The sequence below is a fragment of the Amphimedon queenslandica genome, unplaced genomic scaffold, assembly GCF_000090795.2.
Source record: "Amphimedon queenslandica unplaced genomic scaffold, v1.1 AMPQUscaffold_13295, whole genome shotgun sequence".
Taxonomy (NCBI): Eukaryota; Metazoa; Porifera; class Demospongiae; order Haplosclerida; family Niphatidae; genus Amphimedon; species Amphimedon queenslandica.
This window is the reverse complement of record NW_003546469.1, coordinates 118,856-135,931: the sequence shown is the minus strand read 5'-3', so window position 1 is coordinate 135,931 and position 17,076 is coordinate 118,856. Positions and strand designations below refer to the sequence as shown.

At 34.1% G+C, this 17,076-nt stretch overlaps 4 protein-coding genes across 5 annotated transcripts; 1 reads left to right on the top strand and 3 right to left on the bottom strand.

The window, feature by feature from the left end:
* Nucleotides 1-1,262: 1,262 nt before the first annotated feature.
* Nucleotides 1,263-3,566, bottom strand: LOC109583591 (uncharacterized). The gene is made up of 10 exons (XM_019999006.1): nt 3,492-3,566; nt 3,139-3,444; nt 2,806-3,078; nt 2,686-2,762; nt 2,417-2,633; nt 2,082-2,360; nt 2,009-2,035; nt 1,880-1,954; nt 1,713-1,838; nt 1,263-1,658 (listed from the first exon to the last, which is right to left on the bottom strand). Exons 1-10 carry the CDS (start codon nt 3,562-3,564, stop codon nt 1,399-1,401), a joined length of 1,713 nt encoding a protein of 570 aa, XP_019854565.1. The 5' UTR covers nt 3,565-3,566; the 3' UTR covers nt 1,263-1,398.
* Nucleotides 3,567-3,849: 283 nt separating this feature from the next.
* LOC100633644 (V-type proton ATPase catalytic subunit A) lies at nt 3,850-8,805 on the bottom strand. Its single transcript, XM_003388069.2, has 15 exons — nt 8,637-8,805; nt 7,227-7,355; nt 7,011-7,076; nt 6,917-6,960; nt 6,527-6,631; nt 6,268-6,462; nt 5,999-6,093; nt 5,781-5,943; nt 5,516-5,624; nt 5,265-5,387; nt 5,010-5,188; nt 4,784-4,927; nt 4,542-4,601; nt 4,175-4,441; nt 3,850-4,089 (listed from the first exon to the last, which is right to left on the bottom strand). The coding sequence occupies exons 1-15, from the start codon at nt 8,707-8,709 to the stop codon at nt 3,997-3,999; spliced, it is 1,845 nt and encodes a 614-aa protein (XP_003388117.1). The 5' UTR covers nt 8,710-8,805; the 3' UTR covers nt 3,850-3,996.
* Nucleotides 8,806-8,891: 86 nt separating this feature from the next.
* On the top strand, nt 8,892-13,084 carry LOC109583593 (uncharacterized). 2 transcript variants are annotated; one of them, XM_019999007.1, is made up of 2 exons: nt 8,892-9,333; nt 9,389-13,084. In XM_019999007.1, the coding sequence occupies exon 2, from the start codon at nt 9,407-9,409 to the stop codon at nt 12,926-12,928; it is 3,522 nt and encodes a 1,173-aa protein (XP_019854566.1). In that variant the 5' UTR covers nt 8,892-9,333; nt 9,389-9,406; the 3' UTR covers nt 12,929-13,084. The 2 variants fall into 2 exon arrangements, with proteins under 2 accessions (XP_019854566.1, XP_019854567.1); XM_019999008.1 differs by lacking the exon at nt 8,892-9,333 and having other exon boundaries at nt 9,611-9,692; nt 9,952-13,084.
* Nucleotides 13,085-13,149: 65 nt separating this feature from the next.
* On the bottom strand, nt 13,150-17,053 carry LOC100634654 (major facilitator superfamily domain-containing protein 12-like). The gene is made up of 10 exons (XM_019999012.1): nt 16,531-17,053; nt 16,357-16,489; nt 15,832-15,966; nt 14,952-15,044; nt 14,809-14,901; nt 13,979-14,019; nt 13,767-13,926; nt 13,613-13,722; nt 13,450-13,567; nt 13,150-13,400 (listed from the first exon to the last, which is right to left on the bottom strand). Exons 1-10 carry the CDS (start codon nt 17,034-17,036, stop codon nt 13,242-13,244), a joined length of 1,548 nt encoding a protein of 515 aa, XP_019854571.1. The 5' UTR covers nt 17,037-17,053; the 3' UTR covers nt 13,150-13,241.
* Between the last annotated feature and the right edge of the window lie 23 nt (nt 17,054-17,076).

Genomic DNA, 17,076 nt, shown 5'->3' with positions numbered 1-17,076 from the left:
ATATATCACAGACAATGACACAATCAGAATTAAGTTACCGGATCAATCTAGAACATCATAAAATTTTTGTTAAATTTACTTCATTGCCTTGTTTTATCAATTCATATGCTATATTTTGATCTACTGTGACATAGCGATTGGTTTTTGCTTTTTAAGATTCCAACATTCATAATAGTCTTAATTTCTCACTTTTGGTCTTCTTATAAGAATCAATAAGCCGATTGTTGTCAGTCCTAGCAATCCTTCAGTGAACTGGACAAAGCCCTTAAATAATAATAAATAGATCAAGCAAAATTGTTACTCCATTTGTTTTGTACAGCTGTACCATCATGTTACTCGATTCATTCTAGCTGTAACTAACACAGGCCTGTATACTTATTTCATTTGTAGCATCAAATTTCAGGTCAAGCTATTATAGTTTATATTGCTAGTATATACTGGCACTATTCTACTATTCTTATCAAAATCATGAACATGAGACAATACATTTTGTTGCTTTCGTTGTAAAAATGTTGCTGCCAATACTATCTATTATGACTTGACACTTACTGGCAGTTCTTGCAATACATTGGATGCATCAGTACTGAATGTGTAGTGCAACAAAATTATAATTAATGCTTCTTTTACTTATTTATGTAGCATCTAAGTTTCTGTTCTGTGCATTGTATGTTGCTTTAATTTAGTTCGCCAGTAGTTCAGTTCATAAAATTTGTTATTATATGCAAGTCCCCTATTGGTAAAAGTCTGATATGTCTGAAGTACCATCAGCACCAAGTAGTAATAGTTGAATTGTGCTGTTAAAGCATTGATGTTGAATCTATAAAGCATCTTTATTCAGTAAATCTTACCTGAATGTTGACTCTCAGTATCTCATCATAAACGTAAGAGGCAGTTATGTTTCCAGCTTTGGCAATATTGCTACAATAATGATGTAACAATATTGAATTATCATTATCATTATTGTCATTGTTAATTTTATCTGTACTTAAACTAATTTTTCTTTTTTTCAATTCTTTGTAGTAATATTATCAACATTAAAACCATCAACAAACCAGTTAAGATTAGTGTCAAAAGCAAAATACTTAGAGGTAACTTTCTCACCCAAATTCACAGTAAATGGCTAAATGTAGAATAATTGTCCCAAATAACTTGAACAATACAACAAGTTTTAAAATAATAAAAATTTGTCAGCTAGATCTAGTACGGTAGCTTATGATTGCATCGTGGCTGACTGTAAGTAATTTTGTTTTTATAGAAAAAATCTTACCATTAGCATGCAAAACAATTACTCAAAAGCACAAATTAAAATAATTATACCTTGACAATCACATTACAAAAGTAGTCTTTATGCTGAAGTTTATAAGTAAACAGTTATGAGCTATAGCTACATAGCTACTATTATATTGGCATAGTAGAATCTTCGTACAAACGTGGTGGAATTGCTGGGGGAAGCAATTCTCTTGGTATATCTGGATCATCATATATATGTGCATCATTGATGGACTGAGCCAGAGAATAGTTGTTATCTGATGCTTGTTGTCCTTCATTACCTCCGCCCATATGTACCATCTCATATGCTGCATTTGTTGTTGTAATTACAGGATAGTCAGAATCACATTGTTTACTATCAGATGAAGCATCAACTGGCACAGTATTGGCTTTTATGAATGAAATATTTTAGTATAATATTGAGTACTACATTAGTTTTTTACCTTTTTTCTTTCTACGCAAAACTATTATTGGTATTATTACCAATACAATTAGCAGGATAATTCCCGAGAGTGCAAGCATACTCCCAAGAATATAACTGGTGTTGGACTGACTATTTGTTTCAGTTTCTATAATACATATAACAATGTACACAAATACAATATAATACTTCCAATTCCTAGTTTGACAATGCTAGAAGTAGATCCATTAATGCCAATGTATGAAGAGTAAGTACTCATTAATCCTGCAATAAAACACAATCAAACTACTTACTTTAGCTTAGTTTAAAATTTCTAACCTTCAAATTGTGATGAAGATAATATTTCTAGAATGCTGAATATATTTTGTTATTAATAATCATAATTACTGACCTGTGCTTGAAAATTCAAGAGAGGGGATGAACCAATCAACTATGTATTTTTCAACAATAGTTGGCATCAGTACTATCGTACCATTATGATCAATATCATGAACATAAACTATGTAAGTTCCATTAGTAATGAAAGAATAACAGGATGCATTATGTTTAATGGGATGAAGTGATGCTTGTATTGGCTCTATTGACATGTAGCAGTCCATTATCGTAACACAAGTGAAACAAACATCATCCCCATTTCTTGTAATTATCAGATCTTTTACATTATATGTATCTAATATTGAAGCATTAGTAAAGTATAAAATAAATTAGTATAAAATAAATTCTTACTTATTTCTGTTATATCAGAAGTTCCAGTTCCATATGTATCAAGGGCTAAAACAGTTAAAAAGTAAATTGAGTGGATGTTGAGTTTTGTACTCCAATTCACAACACAAATCTGATTACTGAGGGGAATGTCTTCTATGTATAGCAGATTTGATAAATTAAAGGTCCCATCAACACCATATAGTAGTAGCTGGATCTTATTCTGGAAACACAGATCAATCTAAAACAATATGAGCGTTAAGTCATATTATAACCTCAAAGATCAGTTTTACTTGAAAATTAACTTTCAGTAAGCCTTTGTTAAAATTATATGACACACTAACATTGTTGGGTTTGCTTAATGGAAATGCTTGAAAAACATTATTATTATGTATTATTTAAAAAGGACTTACAAGCAATGGTACTGATGTTGTGACAACCAGCCAACAAGGGTTGTGGTGTCAATTTGAAAGTATAAACATTACAAGGATCAAAAGACATCATTTCAATATAATTGTAAACACTGTCTGCTCCAGTCACATTAATAGTATCATTAACTGTTCCATATGAATCAGTGATACCAAGAGTAAGTGACGAATTCTCTATTGGAGTGACATCCCATGAAACAGTAATACTGTTAACTGTTGTAGATATGACTTTAAAGTCATTCACAATCACAGGTTCACCTTTGAATTAAAGTAAACAAATGTAGATCTACATTGTCAATTAGAATCATTGTTGCCTACCTTGCACAGTCAAGTTTGCAACTGAACTTGTATCATTGTAAAAGTCACCCACAATGACACAATACACTTCAGTATTGTTATTGAGACAGTTACCGGCAATGGATAGAAATGAGTACTTTGGAAAACAATGCCAAAAATTGAAATCAGTGTAATAGCTGATTCCTCTTTTTGTCAAGTCTTCACTTGTAATGTCATCAGCGTTTACACCATCGATGAACCAGTACAGGTAATCACCATCACCATCACATCGAAAAATGGCATTGTCATTCAAGCTGACAGTAGTTGATGAAGGGCTGGTATACACATCTAAAAATAATCCACATAATTATAATAATTAGGACACATGCACTAACATCCATAGTGACAGCACAGTACTGAAGGAATGAAGAAAGCAGCAAAGATAAAAGCAATCCATTGATAAGACATCATTTTCCTTTCTTTAGGGAGTGGAGGGGTGTTCACTAGTTTACAGTTGTTTACTTTAGCTGTATTGTTGTAATGTACTACTATTATTCATCTTACAATAATGTCAACAGTCCTATCAACAGCAATAATACAATCAGTACAAGGAAGGGGCAGTGTCCTCTTGGTTTTATTTAGCACAGATCAACAGTATAATTTTGTTTAAACAGTGCTGAAGTTGCTCTTGGGCATTACAAGCCACAAGTGTTGCTTGCCTAGTGTATGGAGGCCTTTACTCCCACAAACACATGTAGTTCACATAATGCTATTGTATGTACATTAATTTTAATTTATAAACAGTCACTTAATTGCAACTATAATGATAATAATAATAATAATAATAATAACAATTAATAGCAAATGAAATACAAAACAATTTTAAACACACTAAAGTTTCTACTCTTCTAATTTACGGAAAGCTTCCTGTATATCATCAGTGAGCTTAGCATAATAAGCCTTGATCTTCTCTTCGCCATCATCAATAGGGTCCTATAAGAGAGGGGGAGAGAAAATATAAACAAAAGGTTGACAGAAAAGACAGATACACACACAGAGAAGATTAAATTGCTCTTACCATAAATTTCATTCTAGTCAATTGATGAATGATGTCCCCACACTGATCCCTAATAATAGCCCATGTTATCTTATTATCAGACTGAGCAGTATTTTCAATAGAACGCTGTGCCATGTTATAAAATGACACAATATTCTGAAGCATTCCAACAGTCTTATAGAATGGACAGTAGCGATCATATGCTGTGTAACCATTTTGCTGTAGGAAATCATCTTTTATTAGCTTAGCAACCTCAAGCGTGACCTTATCTGACTCTGCCAATGAGCCCTAAACAAGTACAAATAAAAAATAATTATAATCATATTCATAAATATCTAGGATGCCACACCCATGATAGTTAATATTCATAGCACCTACACCCACATACCTTTCCTACAAGCTGCACGATTTCAGACAAATCTTCCTCCTCTTGCAATATCTCTTTAACCTATTACCATTAAAGGAGATACTATTATAGTGGGTCATTTTCAAAGATTAAAAACTTCACAAATTACTAGATTAATATTAGTGAAAAATACGGAAAACTTTTTTTAGAAAAATAAAATTTGCAAAATCTCTCACAACACAATACATGCATCCTTTCCATTCACTCTCAATTATTTCTCTTACAGTAGTCCTTAGCTGAACAAATTCTGAGTGATTCTTGTCATAAAAGTCATCCAAGACCCTCATGTACTTGCTGTAGCTTAGCAACCAGTTGATGGAAGGGAAATGCTTTCTCTGTGCCAACTTTTTATCCAATCCCCAGAATACCTGAAGAGGAAAAGAAAAGTGAGGCACATGCTTATGTATGAGAGTAGAAAGAACATCAAAACTACTGTCTCTCTTTACATACTTGAACAATGTTAAGTGTTTGTGCAGTCACAGGGTCAGAGAAATCTCCACCAGGTGGGCTGACAGCACCAACAATAGTGACACTGCCCTCTCTAGTAGGATTACCAGTACACACAACACGACCAGCTCTTTCATAGAAAGAAGCCAACCTAGCACCAAGATAAGCTGGGAAACCATTTTCTAGAGAAAAGAAAGGAGAGAAAGTGAAAGTTAGTTTCAGACAAATAAAGTAGGAAAAGGGACAAACTAGACATACCAGCAGGCATTTCAGCCAAACGGCCAGAAATTTCACGAAGTGCCTCAGCCCAACGAGAGGTAGAATCAGCCATCATACTCACATTGAAACCCATATCACGGAAATATTCAGACAGTGTAATACCTACCAGTTAAAATTTTAAAATTTATAAATAAATTAAGTAGTAATTAAGTGACAACCCATAACTCAATTTAAAAAATACAAATCAGACAATAAATCAATTTAATGAAATACAAAATTTGATGGCTGACCTGTGTAAATTGAAGCCTCACGAGCAGCTACTGGCATATTTGAAGTATTGGCAACAAGCGCTGTACGCTTCATAATGGACTCCTCCACTCCTCTGATCACCACTTTCAACTAGATGGAGAAATGAGGCACATAAATACATGCATAAACTACTATATCTCCATCTCTTCTCCTTTGCCCTGCCTTCCTCCTTCTCCTTCTCCTTCACCTTCCCTCCCTCCTTCTCCCTCACCCTCCCTCCCTCTCTCTCCCTCCCTCTCTCTTTACTTCAGGGAAATCTCTCAATACTTCAGACATTTCATTTCCTCTTTCTCCACACCCAACATAAATGATGACATCAGAGTTAGAGAACTTTGACAGAGACTGAGAGATGACAGTCTTTCCACACCCAAAGGCACCAGGAATAGCTGTAGTACCCCCTTGAACACAACTGGGGATAGAGTGAAGGAAAACAAAAATAGAAAAGAAAGAAAGTGGTTGCTTACGGAAATAGAGCATCAAGAACACGTTGTCCTGTCAGTAGAGGATAATTTGCTGCCAGCTTCTCAACAACAGGACGCATCTGACGAACTGGCCATACCTACAAATTTATACATAATGGTCAGAATGACAAATCAAACAATTAATAAAGCATAACAATTCTTCCAATGCTAATTATTGTAACTCGTACAATTATACATACATGTAATAGTAACAAAATTCTACTTGAGCCATTAAAACCACATCCCATTAAAAAGCAAGCAATGTTAATTACCTGGACCATAGTATGCTTTGTTGTTTCACCTTCAAATTCAGTCTCCAGTACAACATCATTGATAGTGTAGTTGCCAGCAGGTGCAATATACTTGATAGTACCTGCTGCTTTGGGTGGGAGCATAATGTGATGATCAATGAGAGTATTCTCTTTCACAACACCATAACGATCACCACCAGATACATGACTGCCAACCTAAAGAAGTCATAAAAGTGTACCATTAAATTGAGAGTAAAATGAGGAATATAGTAGGTAGTACCTTAAAGTCTTTGACAGGCTCAAAGTACCAGGAGGTCTCACGACTCAAACTGTATACATTAATACCACGAGGAATATAAATACTACTAGTCATATCACAAATATCCTATAAAGGAAAAAGAGAGTTAATATCGTATACTGGTTTATTTTTGTGGTACAAAATTTTTGCAAATCTTGCTTTTTAAAGATTTCGCAGAATTAACTTTCGTCAATAGTTTGGAGACTGTACAACGGGGCAATAAAAATACAGAATTTTGCGGTGCAAAAATTTTGAGACAGAGCAAGAAACCGTAAAATTTGTGAAAATAAATGTGGTATACAACTATATGGTATTATCAAAAGAGAAGACAATTTTGACAACTACTATTTGAAGTAGCTAATTAGTACTTACTTTCAATGGTCGCTGAATTCCATCAAATATGTTACCCATAATACCTATGTAATGTGAAGCATAATGAGCATTGGGTCTTGTAATATTGACTCACCAGGACCCAGCTCAACAGATAAAGGCTTTCTAGTACGCAAAACTGGATCACCAATTGTTACACCAGCTGGAATCGTAAGAGTTAAGTCATGTGAAAATCATTAATTTTGACAAACTTTCAACAAGTAAATGTATTATAACAATGAGTACTATCATGTGACAAACATTGTTATCATGCAATCACATTACGTGTACATCACATGATGAGGTAGGATACAAGTTTCTTCATAGACCTGAATGGTGGCCAGGTCTCCCTCCAACCTAATGATCTCTCCAACAAGTTCACTGTGACCAACACGGACCAACTCGTACATAGCAGCACCACTCATATTCTGAGCAATAACCACTAGAGACAGAAAAAGATAAATACATGTACCAGGCTAAGCAGGGATTGAAGGGATTAGAAATAGAAGCAGAAATGAAAGGCAAAAGCAAGACAACTAATTGCACGCATAATGATGTATCCAAAAGGCCAGCCTGGGGTTTCTCACAGAATTTTGACACAGTACTCATGCAGCTTCTTGTCAATAGATTGTCAAGTTGTCCAAAAATTGGGCCAAGTACAGAGTATTTTGACAAAAATCACAAGGAGAGAATTCTCCATTTTTATAATTTTTCTGGTACATTTATATTTCATATAAAGTTTGAGCTAATTCTGATAAAATTTGAATGTTTTTATAAATTTTAAAAAGTTGTTAAAAAATCGGGCTTATGACCAAAGGCTAGGAGAAAATTTTGTCATTTTGTTCTTGTGTTTATAGAAACTTTGAGCTGACTCTGATCAAAATTGAATTTTTATGCATTTTAAAGTTGCTTCAAAATGCCATATACTGTATTGCAGTACTTGTTTGAAGCATGCTGTTTAGCTCACTTACATGTAGCATGCTTTGTGGCGAACCCTGGGCCAACCAAATAAGCAGTACTATACATAATAGATCTAGAGGGAGTTTTAGAGACTTTTTGAATTGTCATACTTAGTCTAGATCTCCATTTTAACATTTTAAGCTCATGTACATTGTACATGCAACTTTAAAGTGTGTACAGAAAAATTAGAATGATCTTGAAAATCATATTTTTTAGAGCTAAACGATGTTAATAATTTAATATAGATGCAATTACATGACCCTAGTACTCAAAAGGCACACATTAACATGATAAAAAGAATGATCCTTAAAATATATGCTTATGTGATATACGACCTTTTTTTGACCATAAACAGTGGTGCATATCAACTGCTTCGCTATGCTCATAAGTTTCTATTCTTGTGCTATCTCTTTCTCTTATACAATACTAGTACAACAAGTCTACAAGGTGAGGCCTATTGTCTCAATGGGTGACACTTGTAAAGCAGTCATTGATTCTTAAGCGTACCTCATACACTGTTAACACAGACACTTGTCAGTTACCATCATAGAATCAGGAATCCCTTTTATTTAACTTGTCGAGTATGCCGTAACATTTCATTGCATGTTAGATGAGGTAATAGCAATAAACACATTAAGCAATGTTAGTCATGTATTGCTATTTCTAAAATATCCCCACCTACTATTGAAAAGGCAACTTCATACATGAGGTGTAAATGACACAGGGCTGCTGCTACTTTGCTCTGTTTCTCAATAAATCTTACCAGGTCCTGAAACACCGTGCACGTATCCATATGAGCTCTCCTTTTCTTCGTCTTTTACTTTAGGAAGATCCATGGCAGCAGAAAAAAGGCTGAAAAGTATAGACCCGAGAGAGAAAAGGGAGGAGATAACCCGTATGATCTATGGTTACAGGAACCCGATACTAAAAAAGAGCATGTGATCTCGACACAAGACCCATAACAATCCGCCCACCTTGACCGCACCCTGTTGTATTAGACTAACTTGAAATTCTTGAATGCAATCCATGGACTGATGAGTGCATCTAGGATGCCACTGCCCACTGGCACCTGACCTGAGCTAATATTGCACATTTGAAGTGCATAGGTATTAAAACTACAGTCAGCCAGTCATTGTGTAGGCAACAAGCATGATTTTTCTGGTGACTGAGCCTCTAAAATTAAACATCCTTACACAATATATATATAGGCATACTGCATTGATTGCTTTTTGTAACAACCTCAAATTATGGTAACAGTAGTCTATAGCTCTCATCATGACATAATTATTTTCTAAAGCTTCTATGTCAGTAAATTATTCATTACTGGTCCATGTCGGTGAAATGTATACAGTTGGAATTTTATTAATATTTTATTTTTAGTTTTTACTTTCAAACTTTTAAGATAATTACTGCAAAAGCAACAAATTAAGAAAAGTAAACTATCATTACAATATCAAAAAGTGAGCACTTAACTTATAAAAACACACTCAGTCTAATAAATTCTGGCATGTGTAGGTAGTCAGAATAGTTGCAATGACAAGATGGCTAAATGGATTATTCTTTGCTGTTTTTTTTCAGTTTGTCTCTTCCTTATATATTAGCATTGATCAAGATGAAGGAAATGATGCAATGGAATGCATTAAAGGGCAGATCTCATGTCAATCATTGCTGTATGTTTCTGACGCCCTTAATATCATTAACATCACTAGTAATCTCACAATCGAGATCACTGGACCTGCTCTTAGTCTAAAAGGGAGTGCTGTATTTACTGATATTTTTGACCTGACTATCAAAGGAGAAAGGAACAACATTGAATGCAGTGAGTCTCAATATTTAATTGGGTCTGGAATTGTTTTCAAAAACTGCACTAATGTCAAACTTATTGGTTTCACAATGAAATACTGTGGATTATTATATGATTGCAAACAATTCTATGGGATACAAGCAATACTTTTCTGTAATTGTACCAACATTGGTATTGTTCTTGTCAATTTTAAAAACAGTAATGGCACTGGATTAGTATTTTATGGTGCTAGTCGTTTCATTAGCATTGAAAATTCTGTTTTCTTGAACAACAGGTTCAATGGTAGGAATTTAATTTATGAAAGAGAAACAACACTAACTGGAGGAGGTGTACGTATCATTCAAATTCATAATGCTTTTGTAATCATTACTATGTGTAAATTTGTCAACAATTCTGCTACTTTTGTGGGTGGTTCATTATACATGAATTTTAGTGATGCTTTCCAAAATGCAATCACTATCTATGCCTGCAACTTCACTAGTAGCATAGCAGGCATTAGTGGAGGAGCTATTGGTATCACAGTGTATTTAAGTGGCTCATTGCCTCCAAGCTCAAATTATTCAATTAGCTTCCGCAGTTGTAATATTATTAACAATGTTGCTCAGTTTGGTGGAGGAGTTGCCATTCAAATACCACGCATCGGAGTTCGCTATCAAAGATTCAATATCGAAAATTCTATCAGGTTTCATAAATGTACATTCATGAGTAATATAGGTAAAGTAACTTCAGCTGTAGATATCAATGGTCAGAATCAAAGAGTGGAGGATTCACTGCATACCCTTATAGTATTTCAAACAAACACTCAGTTTAAAAACAACATAGCTGGATTTAACCTTCAAGTACCTCAACACAGGCCTTATAAAGGTAAACTATTCAGTGCCACTGTCTATGCTATTGATGCACAAGTTTCTTTTGAGAGTCAAGTTACATTCATCAATAATACTGGAACTCCAGTGTACCTAAAAAATAGTCACTCACGTCTTGGATTTAAATCAAATGTCAGTTTTATTGGTAATACTGGGGATCGTGGAGGAGCTATTCTGTTAGATGAATATTCGGTAATTGAACTTGATTCTTCTTCTCTGTTACAATTTATTAACAACTCTGCACTTATTGGTGGTGCAATATTCGTTGATACAATCAATATTATACAGTATGAAGGAATATGCTTTTTTCAGAAAGTTTCAAATTATAGGGCATTCTATATCAGGTTTAAAAATAATATTGCTGAAAGTGGAATTGGTCATGATATCTTTGTAACTACTCTACAACCTTGTGTTCAGTTGCATCATAGCAATGCTACAGCACTCTTTACAGGCAGTAAAATTGGAATTTTTAATTTCTCTTCATCTGTATCCCAGGCAATTTCTACTGCTCCTGCTACATTATTATTAAACAAGACCGAATTAAATATATTTCCTTATCCTGGTTTACCATATGCTATGAATGTAACACAAATAGATGAGTTTAATAAAAGTGTTACTAACTTGCAACTCTTTCCATTGAGTTCAACATGGCTTCAAAAATCAACAATAAAAATTAATTCTGCTCATTCAATTGGCCATAGCTACATATTAACTTTTAATGGACAAGTGGGACAAAGTAATATTCTTTTGTTACAGGGCGCTGATTACAGTGCTACATTATACATTAATGTTACATTGTATCAATGTCCGCCAGGCTACATTTTTCAGAATGATACTTGTCTTTGTTCTCATAGTACTAGTCTTTATTATAATGGCATACTACATTGCTTAGAGGATAAAAGAGCAGTAATTGCAAAAGGATTTTGGGCTGGATACTTGAAAGATAAATTCACCACAGCTACTTGTCCTTCTGTTCTTTGCAATTACACAAATGATAAAAAATACGAAGAGCATGTCCTCCCATTGAATTGTAGTTTGTTAAACGATCATGTTTGTGCCTCTCATAGGAATGGTGTATTATGCGGTAGTTGTGTCACTGGCTATACCACATACCTTCACTCTCCTAGCTATCATTGTGGTGAATCCGCTCATTGCAAATATGGACCATTGTTTTACATACTATCAGAGATCATACCAGTTACAATTATATTCCTAGTGATCCTTTTATTTAATATCAATTTGACATCAGGTGCTCTGTATTCTTTTATCTTTTATTCACAAATTGTTAGCAATCACTACACTCAGTACCAGCCATACAGTGATGCACTGAAATATTTCTTTAGCACTCTCAAGGTAGTTTATGGCATTTTTGACTTGTCTATTTTGGAAGTAAATGAATTTTCATTTTGTCTATTTAAGAATGCAACAGTAATGGATTTGATGCTGATTAAGTATCTAACTACACTTTATGCTCTGCTACTTATTTTTGTTACCATTTTGGTACTGAGGGCTAATTCCTTATACTTTTGCATCAAACTCTGTCACAAATGTGGACGCAGAAATATAAGAGGCTCCATTGTTAATGCATTGACAGCTTTTTTAGTTCTGTTTTACTTTCGTTGTTTGGTGATAACACTTTATGTTTTAGTCCCTTCATATGTGATTGGAGAAGGAGGGAACAAGCAAAAGACAGTTCCTCTTTATAATGGAGACTTGTCCTACATGTCTAACGATCATCTTAATTATGTCATACCAGCTATGATATGTCTGGCATTTATAATCATACCTCCTCCTATTATTCTACTATCAGAGCCTTTCATAGTACGAATCAATGGTGCATTGAATATTAAAAGAAACGCCGTTACTTACAATCTCCACAGGCTAAGAATGAAACTGAAACCATTTTTAGATTCATTCCAGGGATGCTTTAAGGACAACTACAGATGTTTTGCTGGCCTTTTTCTTCTCTATCATATATTAATTGTTCTTACTCCAATGTATTTTTCAGAGGGCACATTTTGGAACATTACAATTAAAGGAACACTTTTGTTTCTGATTTTACTACTACATTGTCTATGCTCACCCTTTCAGCAAAATATATTCAATCATCTCAATTCGTTTTTACTGATTAACCTCCTTCTGATTAACATGCTTCAGCTGGCACTAGTTAGTACATATGATGGGTCTGTTTTAGTGGCTGGAATAATCCAGTTAGCTCTGATGTCACTGCCACTCATTTACTTACTGTGCTATACTACTGGATGGCTCTGTAAAAATTATTGTGTTCAGAGAAGACGGTATGAAATAGATCATCATGCTGATGGTGATGAATTCCCAGCTAGAATGATACCAGGATTGTTGGAATCTTACAATACATTTAACTAATTATGTTAATGCCAAAACAACTAGATTTAGTGTAGTAATTATGTAGTAGTTTATTATTCTCCTTTTCCTAGCTATTTTTCCTGTGTGTTTATTTCAATTTAGTTGACTAAGTTTGTAGTGACAAATATTGACTAAATATAATTGAGTTGACCAAAATTTTTTGGTGATATTTGTGGATGTACGAATCAGTAAAGGGCTTCAAATTTATGCCATTGCAATGCTTTTATGCATGATGCTTGTATGATAAACCAAATGGCAACTATTATCATAAATTCTTATTTCACTCAAAATGTTTTTAGCCAAAACTATACTCTCACAGTGTTTCTGTAAATCTTTGTATGTCATCATCTGATTCATCATCAGAGCTCTCCTCATATGTGATGGTACCACCACCTGATACAATACTGCTTGAATCTGAGCCTGTGCCATAGTTAATTGGTGATCCTAGTTTGCTAATGGTCCTGGCCTTTGTCTATGCCAAATAAATTTAAATGACACTTATGCATCTAGGCTATTTGTACCTTTTGACCTCTCTTTGTCACCCAGTCCAGTAGAATAAATGCAAAAGTTACAGTTAATCCAAGACCAGAAGCAAAAAAAGGAACATAAACCATTACATTTCTATAATGATTTTCTAATCTAAAATTGAACAATTGAAAACAAGTTTTTCATTTGTTATCTTACTCATCTGGGTCACTATTTTCTGGTACTATGTGTTGAATAACACTAACTATGATTCCATTTGAAATACGATCAACAAACAATATCCAACCATACACAAAAGCACTGCTGCCCTAAATTTAGATTACTGACAAGAACTCTACAAGTCTACACATACTTTGAATTTTCCTACCAAGAATGAGATTCTACTGAGGCCAATCACTACAGTCATAGCACCTCCAACACCCAACAGCACAGTAGCAATGAAAATGCAGTCACGGCTCCAATTAAAGTGTGAAGACATATCATCTGTGGGACTCTTAGTCCAAAAAAATATACTATTAAAGTGTCACAAAATTAAAGTTAAAATACTGAATCTTGTGTACTTACACAGATCCCCAAACTACTGCCATACCAATGAAATAAGTCATCTAAAAAATTAAAAGATTGAAGAAATAGCAAAAATCATTTTGATTTCACACCTCATAGTGAGATTTTATGCATTCTTGATGATAACTTGAATTAACATTGTAGTGAAACCTTTCAACAGTGGACACATTGGAATAAGATAAGTTTTCTATACTACATTATTGATTTATTATTGCAATTATATAATACTTGAGCATTAAAACAAGTGTCTTGCATACATCAGTTAGCTTGGGAATGTTAGAAAGAGTGTCCGTCGTCAGGTTCCAATTAATTTATATTTTTTGTTAATTCTTATCATTGATAGAAGTAACTTTTTATAACTTCAATAAAAAACTTTGCAATAAAGCTAATGTTACAAAAACCATCTTCATAAATCCTCTTTTATTGCCAAAAATAGGTGCAATGAAAATGACAATTTGGGCTCACACATGAGCTCAGTGCTTCAATACTTGTTAGCAAAATGGTAATACAACATTGAAGACTAAAACTATGACCCCTGAGCTATGCAATATTACTACTGAGGAGCTAATTTTATTTCAAGGCACAAAAATTATACACAAATACTGGTATGATTGATGCTAAAAAATTGATCTACAAGCTGCATATTTTGTAAACATCTGTGATAATGAACATTGAGTAAAAATTTATTTAAAAGGCTATAAGCTTGCATTTTGAATTCACAAAAATAGTGAGTTACTTGCTGGCAATGCATGTGCATATGAATTAAAATTTTGTGTCACAATAATTAATATCAGATTGTGGGGCTATTATACCAAGTAATTATGGCTTACATTATCTCCAATGATCCCTCTACATCTTTTTATCACAAGTGTTGTAAAAAAGCTACTGATATAAAGTATCAACGGTCCTATTGCAATGGAACTCTATTACATGATAGAAAGTATAAACTAATAATTAATGATATGATTTTTACTTTAGACATTTTCAAAGTAATTGTAAAATAATGCGGCATATAAGTCTGAGGCACCAACACAATTATTCTTGCTCCTATTAGACACAAGGCTGTCTGCAGAAATTAAAAAAATTAAAAACACTGTGATGAACAAAATAGTCAGCTAAAATACATAGTTTTGGTGCTATAATAGCAACAATAGCTATAATTATTATTTCAAAAAAGACAGAATAAATAAATAATTGAGAGCAAAAGAATGTGCCACATTTGTGGTGGCATGTGGAAGTCTTTATGTGCTATACATTAATAACAGCATGTCTTACATCCAATAAAGTGATAATAGCTGAATAGGCAGAATGTACATAAAAATCAGATGACAAGTTAGGAAGTGGTCCGAAAATGCATTATTAATAATACATGTATGTGAAAAGAGTGAGGTCATTTTCATACTGTAGTATCATTAACATCTAAGGCATAAAGCATACTGAAAGTCATGAGACTAAGATAAATAGCTTATTCTCGTGACCCAATAGGTCACTATTAATACATGACAGGTGCACTGCAGCAGAGCCTGAGGGAAGGGCTGATGTAGGAAAGGTAAACTACTCTACTGCACTTTCACTATGGGATACAAACATCTCAGGCATAAAGAATGAAAGTCATAAGACTAAGATAAAGCTTATTCTCATGACCCAATACCAGAGAAAGGTCACTATTAATACATGACAGGTGCTCTGTAGCAGAGAGGGAAGGGCTGATGAATAGGGCATGTAAACTAATTCCACTGCACTTTCACTATGGGCCACAAACAGTTTACATAGGAAGCCAAATTGATGCACTGTCCAATAAAAGAGCATACCTGGTATTTGATAATAGAATTGTATCTTAGTGTACAACTTACAAGATAAAATCTTGGGTTAACAATCCATTTGTACCAAGTTTGCTTTGCTAGATTAACATTTACTTTCTCAGGAATCAAAAACTGAAAGAGGAGGGAGGAGGGAAATCCTAATCCAATAACAACTGCTGACATAATCTAAATAAAAATACTAGCTCTTATTTAAATTTCTTTTTATGATTTTAATAATTAAAATTTTTAAGTTGGCAGACAGCACTATACTGTATACTAATATATTTTTGCAGTAGATAACTTTCATGAATCTTGCATTTCTAAGATTTTGTGGAATTAATTTTCATGAATAGCTTGCTGACTGCACCATGTGGCAATGGAGATACAGAAGTTTGTGGTGGAAAATGTTTGTGCCCGAGCAAAAAAACATAAAATTCAAGAAAGAATTTTGCTGTGAAAAAAAATCAGTATATATATGGTAATGAAGAGTATGATAGAAGGCATCAATTCCAAGAGGAAAATCATATTGCACTCATGCATGCTTGTATAGATTTATCATAACATATAATTGTTTACCAAGAATATGTTAAGATCATCAGGTGTCAATGGTGTATCTCCTGTATTTTTGTCACTGTCATCAGAATAAAACTTTAAGAGCAACCAAAAGCATCCAAAAACAACAAGGCTTGCAATGATAGTAAAACTATATCTAATAAAAGTGATCAAAATTGATTTAGAAATATATCTTACCTCAATGAATTCAATTGGACTTGGGTTCTTTTTTGAACACAAATTTCAGGAAGGAGGGCTAACTGGCCAATTTGAACTGATGCCCAGCTAAATTGAAAAATTATAGCAAAGCAACAAAAATAAATAACTTGGTACACCTCGGATGCATGACTGCACCCAAGGCATTTGTACCACAAGAAGAACATCACTAATGCAAGTGTGATAAGGCCAATCAGGTGGAATATTTTCCTTCTCCCTGGAATTTTACAAGAACATTTATCAGACCACATCCCTACTAAAGGCGTTGATATAGCTCCCCCTACTTGAGCAATCAGGACAATGTTGCCAGCATTTTTAGCTGAGAGTCCCAAAACAAATTGAAAAAAAGAGACATTGTATGGAAACCAGACAGCAATAGCAAGAACGGTAAAGAAATTGCCTAAGGCGTATGCTATCTTTCTGTGTGGCCTCAATAGTTGCCTCTCAGCGTCAGCTTCATCTTCAGTGACATTTACCGACCTCTCCATAATTGTCTACGATTGCTGTGGTTGGCGCCGCCAAGCCCAG

Excerpts from the sequence above, each read along its gene's own strand:
- LOC109583591 (XM_019999006.1), bottom strand. The coding sequence starts at position 3,564 with ATGTCTTATCAATGGATTGCTTTTATCTTTGCTGCTTTCTTCATTCCT. Across the intron at positions 3,079-3,138 it reads TGCAAACTTGACTGTGCAAG|GTGAACCTGTGATTGTGAAT; the intron begins GTAGGCAACAAT and ends TTTAATTCAAAG. Across the intron at positions 1,955-2,008 it reads ATCTTCATCACAATTTGAAG|GATTAATGAGTACTTACTCT; the intron begins GTTAGAAATTTT and ends GTTTTATTGCAG.
- LOC100633644 (XM_003388069.2), bottom strand. The coding sequence starts at position 8,709 with ATGGATCTTCCTAAAGTAAAAGACGAAGAAAAGGAGAGCTCATATGGA. Across the intron at positions 7,077-7,226 it reads TCAGGTCTATGAAGAAACTT|CTGGTGTAACAATTGGTGAT; the intron begins GTATCCTACCTC and ends TTACGATTCCAG. Across the intron at positions 5,625-5,780 it reads TATTGAGAGATTTCCCTGAA|TTGAAAGTGGTGATCAGAGG; the intron begins GTAAAGAGAGAG and ends TTCTCCATCTAG.
- LOC100634654 (XM_019999012.1), bottom strand. The coding sequence starts at position 17,036 with ATGGAGAGGTCGGTAAATGTCACTGAAGATGAAGCTGACGCTGAGAGG. Across the intron at positions 14,020-14,808 it reads GAGGGATCATTGGAGATAAT|ATGACTTATTTCATTGGTAT; the intron begins GTAAGCCATAAT and ends TTAATTTTTTAG. Across the intron at positions 13,401-13,449 it reads TGACAAAGAGAGGTCAAAAG|ACAAAGGCCAGGACCATTAG; the intron begins GTACAAATAGCC and ends TATTTGGCATAG.
- LOC109583593 (XM_019999007.1), top strand. The coding sequence starts at position 9,407 with ATGACAAGATGGCTAAATGGATTATTCTTTGCTGTTTTTTTTCAGTTT.